Source organism: Nannochloropsis gaditana (genome assembly GCF_000240725.1).
Source record: "Nannochloropsis gaditana CCMP526 unplaced genomic scaffold scaffold567, whole genome shotgun sequence".
Taxonomy (NCBI): Eukaryota; class Eustigmatophyceae; order Eustigmatales; family Monodopsidaceae; genus Microchloropsis; species Microchloropsis gaditana.
The window spans coordinates 1-7,858 of NW_005803386.1; the positions used below are offsets into that span (position 1 = coordinate 1).

The 7,858-nt window shown below is 57.8% G+C and overlaps 2 protein-coding genes across 2 annotated transcripts; one reads left to right on the forward strand and one right to left on the reverse strand.

Annotated features, from left to right (window-relative positions):
• Positions 1–1,992: 1,992 nt before the first annotated feature.
• Positions 1,993–2,831, reverse strand: NGA_0208801 (uncharacterized protein). The gene is made up of 2 exons (XM_005854261.1): positions 2,331–2,831; positions 1,993–2,242 (listed from the first exon to the last, which is right to left on the reverse strand). Exons 1-2 carry the CDS (start codon positions 2,778–2,780, stop codon positions 2,024–2,026), a joined length of 669 nt encoding a protein of 222 aa, XP_005854323.1. The 5' UTR covers positions 2,781–2,831; the 3' UTR covers positions 1,993–2,023.
• Positions 2,832–3,562: 731 nt separating this feature from the next.
• On the forward strand, positions 3,563–5,130 carry NGA_0208701 (uncharacterized protein). The gene is made up of 5 exons (XM_005854260.1): positions 3,563–3,685; positions 3,835–3,977; positions 4,127–4,222; positions 4,380–4,503; positions 4,602–5,130. The coding sequence occupies exons 1-5, from the start codon at positions 3,614–3,616 to the stop codon at positions 4,638–4,640; spliced, it is 474 nt and encodes a 157-aa protein (XP_005854322.1). The 5' UTR covers positions 3,563–3,613; the 3' UTR covers positions 4,641–5,130.
• The last annotated feature ends 2,728 nt before the right edge of the window (positions 5,131–7,858 follow it).

The following is a 7,858-nucleotide window of genomic DNA, read 5'->3' on the forward strand; positions in this document are numbered from 1 at the left end:
GCCCCTCTCCGTGTGGGGAGGGAGGGAGACGACGAGGCCGCGGCCCCGGCCCTGGGTGACCACGGAGCCCGCCAGGGCCATGTAGGTGCGGCGCCGGTGCTGGACCGGCCCCTGCTCCGTCCCGGCCAGCGCGTCCAGCTTGGAGGGGCTGCCAGGATCCCGCCCGCCCTTCGCGCCGCCCGTGTTGGCGAGGGGGGGGGCGGTCGCCATGGAGAAGGTGGCCTGGGAGAAGGAAACGTGGGGTTGGAGGGCCGTCGAAGGCGGCCGCTGAGCCCTGAGTGTCTGCGACCAGCCCCTCTCGGGGGGCGGGCGCTTCTCCTCACGGTCCTCCGGCTCCCGCGCGCCTTCCTCTCCTTCCCCCTCCCTTCGATGCGCTCCCCCTCCTCCTCCCTCCTCCCCGCCTCCCCCAATGCGCACACCGCACAGGACCTCCATCCTCCCCTGCCCCCGCGCCTCCTCGCTCACCCCCAAGGCTGCCAGCCTCCCCCGCACCCGATCTAGGTCCGACTCGTCCATCTCCAACTTGATGCGCCGCGACGGGCCCGCCTCAGCCTCCACCAGCCGCACGTCCGCGCAGAGCTCCTGCCCCGGGGTGAGGAGGAGGAGGTCGCCTACCACCACCCTCTCCGCGGGCAGCTCCATCACCTCCCCGTCCCGGACGACCGAGACGGGGCCCAAAGCGGGCAAGCCCCCCGCGGCCCCCCGGGTGCACATGCGCAGGCACCAGAGCGCGCGCCATCGCCGAAGGACGGAGAGGACGAGGAGGAGGAGGATGAGGGCCAGAGCCAGTGGCAGCATCGGGGAGGCGGGAGGCAGCATGATGGTCTGGACGATAGCGAGGGCTAAGAGGGTGGCCGTGCACCAGGATGAGGGGCCCCAGGCCTCCTCGTGCAGGGCGAGGAGCAGGGAGTGCGTCCCCGAGTGCGCGGACGACGACCTCCGTCGAGACACTAACGCCAACTCTGCCTCCCTGGCCAAGGCGTGCCGTTGCGTGAGGCCCGTCACAGTGTCAGTGCCGAGGATGTCCGCCACCTGCTCCAGGGGCAGGCGGGGAGCGTCGTAGAGAAGATCGAGCTCGGGCTCCGTCAACCCGTGGCCCCATTCCTCGGCTTTGGTGTCCGCCGACACGATCAAATACCCCAAGGCGGCAGCACTGTACAAAGCTAGCGATAGCCCCAAGATAAGGAGGACGAGGAGCGGCTCACCTTCCAGCGTCGTGTCGAGAAGGCAGAGGCCGAAGAGGACACAGGTGAGGGCCAGCGTCCACGCCACGGGGGTGAAGTGTTTCAGCCGGTACAAAAACAGCTTCCATCGGTCAGAAAATTGACCAACCGGCGTGACCATTAATATGTTGGCCCAGATTTTCCCTCCTATGTACGGTTGTTAGGACTTTCCTGCCTTTTCATATGGCCCCCCGGGCGCATGGAATCCTGTTGGGTTGTGAAAGGGAATCAGGTAACCGCAAAACGGTGAGAACGCGGTGTTCGAGATGTAGGCCAAAAACACAGGAAAAAAAAAGCAAGTCTAGTCGAGCAGGGCAACCGCTTGCAGTCAAGATAGCACGGGGCGCGTTTCCACACGGGATGGGTGAAGCAGGAATGAGCTATATTTGAGGACAGGAGGGGCCCGGGATGGACTGCGGACTAAAACTTCAAATTGCCCCGAAGGCGGGGCATTTTCATCACAATTTCAGGTGCCTACATACAGGCACTAAATTCCTCAGGCGCTTGCCTACCGCGCGTCATAATGTACCCATGCAATAGAAAGCAATGATTTCCAAAGAAACAGGACATGAGTCGTGAGCTCTTGATCTAAATTCCTTTACAATGAATCTCTTTCTTGAATACGCGCTCGGACTTCAATGTTATGAACGTCAGAGCGATTGACAACAACCACACACAAACATCCCAACATACACACAACTCTCGACCTTGACATCTTGGACTGCGCAAGTTCATTTGATGTCCTGGCACCGAAGAGACACCTTGCATGCCCTTCTCATGACTTCTCGTGACAACCTCCTCTATGACCACGGCCAAAAGGTGGCTTTCGCGACCGTTGGCGCCATCGTCGCAAACGTGACATGCTTGGCAGACAAGACGTAGAGCTGAAAAAGTGCTCCCAGAAAAACTAGGAGATTCGCGGTGGATGAAAGGCCGTGCATGCGCGCGAACGCCGCCCCCAGCTGTAGCAGCTCAGGGCTCCGGCCCACCTTGCTTGTGGTGTCTGCGAAGCCTTCCTCCTGAGAGAAGGCGGCGGTATGAAATGTGTAAGGAGCAAGTGAGTGGACAGAGAGATTGTACAATCACGGTGTCACTAAAGGCGCCTACCTTCTCTTTTTTGTTGCGGGCCTCCATGGCCTTGGTCACGCATGGTCCCAGCACGAGAAGCTGCAATGCAGAGAGCAGAGCAGCCCCGCCCAGACAAGCAACGACCTTGCCGTCCTCGTTGCCGCTCTTGATGGCGGCGAGTAAGTCGAGGCCTCCCTCCAGGTGCACCCAGGATGCCAGCGCCAGGGAGGTGAGGACAAGGGAGAGAGCGAAGTAGTAGGGGAAAATTTTCCCTTGCACGCTTCCGAATTGATGACGGGGCAGGTATTTGAAAAGAAGGACGCCCGCCACGAAAGTGACCCAGAACGAGATGCCGAACCACGCCCCCACGCTGGCCAGATGAATGAACGATGCGTAGGGATGTGTTGTGCTTGTGGCCTCTGTGGTGGTACCCAGGAAGATGAGCATGCAGGCAGAGGCCAGCACTACGAGGGCATGGTAAGTTGCCATGCTCCTTTCAAACTGTGTGTTTAAAACGGGCTTATTTGCCGCTGTGGAGTTGGTAGGTTGGATGCATGGGATCCATCACGGAAATTAGGTGTCATTCGAGACGTAAGGACTTATGGCGCCAACAAAGAACAAGTTGCACTTGAAAAAGTGAAAGTTAACAAAAAATCGTCTCCCAGCCCTAAAATCCTTGGGGGCATATTTTCGATCGATGGCATTGAACTCCACAACATTATCTTTATGTCTGCACGACACGAGGATGTGTGTCTGTGGTCCGATTTGACCAACATTTTTGGCGGGGGCTGTAAAGAAAGTGTCGCCTTCGCCCTTCTTCGCCCGCGGTCGCTTTGCTTGCCTGAAATTTGGCACCATCAAGAGTCCATCGGGTGCATCGGCAATCGGTCTGCTATTGGCGTGGAGAAATTGGAGCGTTTGGCCTGACTCAGTGCTACCAAGGGAGGTGTTACTTTAAATGTGCCTCAAACAGAGTCCACTTCCGAAGGTGGCATTCGAATGAGAGGCCTCGGGCCCATGGCGCGTTAGCACACTTACCTGCTTCTCCTTTAAGGCCATACAGGGAACATTCCATGTTTATTTTACGCATGATCATCACGACAATGTCATCGCTTCTTCTTCCTGACAGTACCGTGATTTCTTTGTCCTCGGGTCACCTATTTCTATTAATCATACTACCCAAGCGTGGTGTTCTCTGACAAATGCGCAGCACTGATGTGCGAAAAAGGAATTGTGTGGCACTCACACCAATCTCTTTATCACCTTTCGTCACAGTAGATAAACTCGTCCCGACTGACTTTTTCGGGTTCGCGACATCAAGCATGAGCATCTTCGATGATAAAGGGCGCCTCCTAAAGCTTACCTGGTACACATGCATGGCAGTCTCCGTGGCGGTAGGTCTTTATGCAAGCAAATGGGGACGTCTCGCATGATAGGACGTCATAATTACAATTGTACGGGAAATCCTTGTCTCTTGCTGTTTGAAGAGGTTGACGGGGTCTGATCATAATGCAAAACCTTTCCGTGACTTTATATTCTGTAGTACGTTATCGCCGCCCTCGTTCTTGCCTCGCGGCTTTCCAAAAGCGAAACCCCTGTCGCCACACAACCCACCGCCTTCGCTGCGATCTGGTCTATGCTGGTTTTGCTGGCTATTCTGATCGGTGGCACATTGGTATTCAACAGGTAGGAACGGGGATCCGCAACAGGATAGGGGAGACAACGTCGTCGGGGGTGATACCACAAGAGGACGGCAATAACTGGACAGACCTTGCGAAGCTACATTATTAAGATAGCTACACCAAGAGCTCATTTTTTCATTCTCTCGTCCGCAGAGTCCAAACTCCCGTCGCGACAGGCGTGCTGCTTGGTTGCACTGCCATGTTCTCACAGATTGAGCTCATGCTCTTCACCATCTTCGAGGCGCACAGGTAAAGGACAAGTCAGGGTTCTGGAATGATGGATGCCATTTTAACAACCTTGTACGATAGTCTTTGCCCTGCTCTGCTCATTCTCGATCATTTCATCACCCACACTGCTGCGTCGCTGGTGCCACCGCCTCCTTCCCGTTCTCCCCCACGACTACAGCCGAGACGCCGTCACCGCCAGCGAGAAGAGCGCGGGACAGGCCACCGCCACGTTTGCCTTCTTCCTTGCTGTCATTTTCGGTGTCTTCTCCATCTTCCTTCTCATGTGGAGGCAGTACCTCCATGTACGTGTATGCCTGGCTGAGGCGGCCAGGCCCTGGGAAAGCGCCTTCGTATGGGTGTGCCTCACAATCTATCTTTTGCCGTTCCTTTTCATGCTCAGGTTGGCTCTAGCCAGTCTTCAATGGACAGCTATGCATGAGACGGTACTCTCAGTATGCGGTAGGCACATTCTTGTGGTCGTGGGAGAATGTGGAGCAAGACTCGCATGGATCGACTTGAGGCTTGAGCTTCATAAATGTGACGGAGGGCAAGGAAAACTTAAGAAGAGCGTCCTCTGCGGGCGAGAGAAGGCAGCGGTATTGAAGTAATTGTTCGTTCTCAAAGGTGATTCAAACTTGTTCATTATGATCAATCTCTGCGTGTTGAAGGGGTCAGGGTGAAAACTTTTACCTCTCGAAGACGCGCCCCTCCTCGCTTTCAGCGTCCGCCTCAACATACCCTGTCTTGAGATATCCTACGGCAAAGGGATGTGGCTTGCCTTGTGGTCTCGGTGTCCTGCCTAAGCATCTGCACGGAGGTCTTCTCCTGGTTATTTAAAAGAAAGAAGGTAACCACTCATACCTTGCCAATCGAGTTCGAACGAGGGTAGACAAAAGATGAAATATGATGCGCGCAGCTCGCAGTTGCGAAGCGATGTACAAGACACCATGCAGACTTTCGATTGTTCTTTTCGTGAACGCCATATTTCTGACCGCTTTCTTATGTATACAAGATCCTGCTCTCGCTCCTTTCCGATGGCGAAGGTTCACCTTCCATTTCTACTTCCCGACTTCTCATTCCCCTCCCTCAATTGCTGAAAGAGCCGATAACATCCATGTATTGCGCCAGGTCCTCGCTTGTCACGTGCAAAAGGTTACGGAACACATCATAAAGCAAGAATTGCCCGCTGATGATGCTCCCCGACCACAGGCAACGAGTGCCCAGCCCCACAAACAAGCCCTGGACGCCCCTCTCTGCGAGGATGGAGGAGACGGCTTCCATCACACTGGGCCGGGCCTCGGCATTCATTCTCGAGAGGATGGTGTCGGCTGAGAAAGGGAGAGCGGAAGGCGGGTGAGAAAAGGGATCAGCCAAGAGAGAGAGGAGGGAAATCTCTTCCCGCGCGCCTTGCCGGGTACTGGCTTAGAAGGGCTTGACCGACATATAAATGATGGGACTGGGGAGGCTTACGGATATTCGCATGCATATTCGAGAGCCGCACCTAGAATTCATCCCAACGTCATCCATACTGAAGATTTTGTGTACGGTGCTCCCACTTTCATCTCATCCAAGACATCGCCTTCCCCCTCTTTTTCCACCCTACCTGGTTGAGAGACGATGGCGGAGGCAACTCCGGCCACGGCCCCGCTAAAGAGGGACACGGCCAGTGAGGAAGCCACGCTTTCGCGAAGGAAGGGCGCCGCCGTGAAGATGGCTATCCCGACGGAGTCGAAGACCAGAAATTTCATCATGCCGAACAGCACCTGTGGCAGAGAAAAAGCCAAGACACCCGAGTGTAGGGGCAGTGACGACGACGATGATAAAAAAGTCACAGAAGAATAATATCACGTAGGTATGGGCGCAGCATGGTTCAGGTTTACCTGTCGGACGAGCAGGGGCGGAAAGCCGTCCCACAGGGAGGGAATTCCCCCCTCCTGTTCCACGGCGCCTGTGAGCGTGTCCTGGAAGGACTCGGCGTTGGCCACCATCCGAATGCGCAGCGCCTCGGCGGGACAGACCCCTGCGAAATGAATGACGGAAAGGTTGAGAGCTGGGCCAGGCAGTGGAGAGAGATGCACGGGCAAAGCAAAGAGAGGAACATCGGAAGCACGCAGGGAGCAGGGGGTAATAAAAGAAGAGGCTGGCTACGGCGCGCGACACGTTACCTAGACAGGCGATGACGGTGGCCAAAGCGCCCGCGAGGATGACAAGAGGAGCGTGGAACTGCGTGGCGGCCGCTGGGCCCACTGAAAGGGGGAGGGAAGGAGAGAGGTCAGCATTCAGAGAATCGCTGAACGCTTCCTACCGCCTCCAGGACCCTCCCACCCGAAAACACATCTGCCTTGCTCAAGCCCACTCCTATCCTCACCCGCGCTATTCAGGGCCCGCTTGAAGAACTCGTAGCCAGGGTAGACCGTCACGCCGTAGAACAAATACCCCAGGAGCGTGGGCTCGATCCCGCGCGTGAGTCCAGCCAGGCCCTCCTCGCGGGCCAGGGTCTGCACGCCCTCCAGGATGGAGGTCCCGCCCCCGCTGGTCTGAGCCCTGGTTTTGACAACGTCTAGGATGGGAGAGGAAAGAAGGAAGAGGGAGGATCAGTCACAGGGCGGAGGACGGGCTGGGGGACGAGGGCGAGGCGCGCAAGAGACGAGCGAGGCCCTCACCGATGGGGACGACAAGGGAGTGGGTGCCCGCACAGCCCACGGCCCCGGCAAGGGCGAAGAGCAGGTAGGTATTCAGATCCAGACTGCGCTCTTTCATGATGGGCCGAGCCGCGATGGGCCCGAAGGGGGAGATGGGGATGGCGGAGGAGGGGAAAGGCGCGACGTTTGCGCCCTCGACGTGCTCCCCTGGAGAGGCTCCGTCTCCAGGATCCGCGCCGTCCCCGCTGCCCTTCCCGTAGTAGGCGCCCTCTAGGACCGACTGGAGGCCTGGGACCCTGTAGTAGAGCCCTTGCTCGCCCCTCGCCTCTTTGGTCGAGTCCCCCACCGCGAAAGGCACCATGTTGCGGGCGGGGAGGAGCATCAAGGGGTCTTGGCCCATCCCACGGACGGTCTGATCCATCAGGACCTTGCTCTGGCCCGCGCTGCGACAGGGAAGGAAGACAGGGAAGGAGCGAGAGAGGAAGAGGATGGATGACACTTTGTCTTGGAGGTGACCACGAAGAGAGAGCCCCGCCCTCGACCCCCTCCCCCACTCCACGCCCCCCGGCCCCTCCAGCTCCTCTCTAGGGACACCTACCCCAGGCTTTCGACTTGGAAGATGCGGGACGTGCCACTGGGCGGAGGAAGGGAGGCTAGCAGCTCGTTGATGAGGGCTGTGGGCTGCGCAGTGGGGGGAAGGAGGGAGAAGAGGAGCGCCAGTTGCTCGCGGATGCGTCGGCCCTCGGGAGTGCCGCGGGGGTAGGCTTCGCTCTCGGGGCCTGGAAGGGGAAACAGGGACAGGCGTCAGTACGAGGAGCCGAGCGCGTCCCTAGGCTCATCCAAGTCCTGGGTGGGCGGCGGGCGCGCTCACCGATGTAACGGTCGACGAGACGTTGGCAGAAGGTGAGGACGCCCTCCTTGCCCTTGGAGGCGAAGGGGCCCAAGCCCAGCTCCACTGTGGTCGAGAGCTCCCCGAAGCGAGACATTCATCACGACAATGTCATCGCTTCTTCTT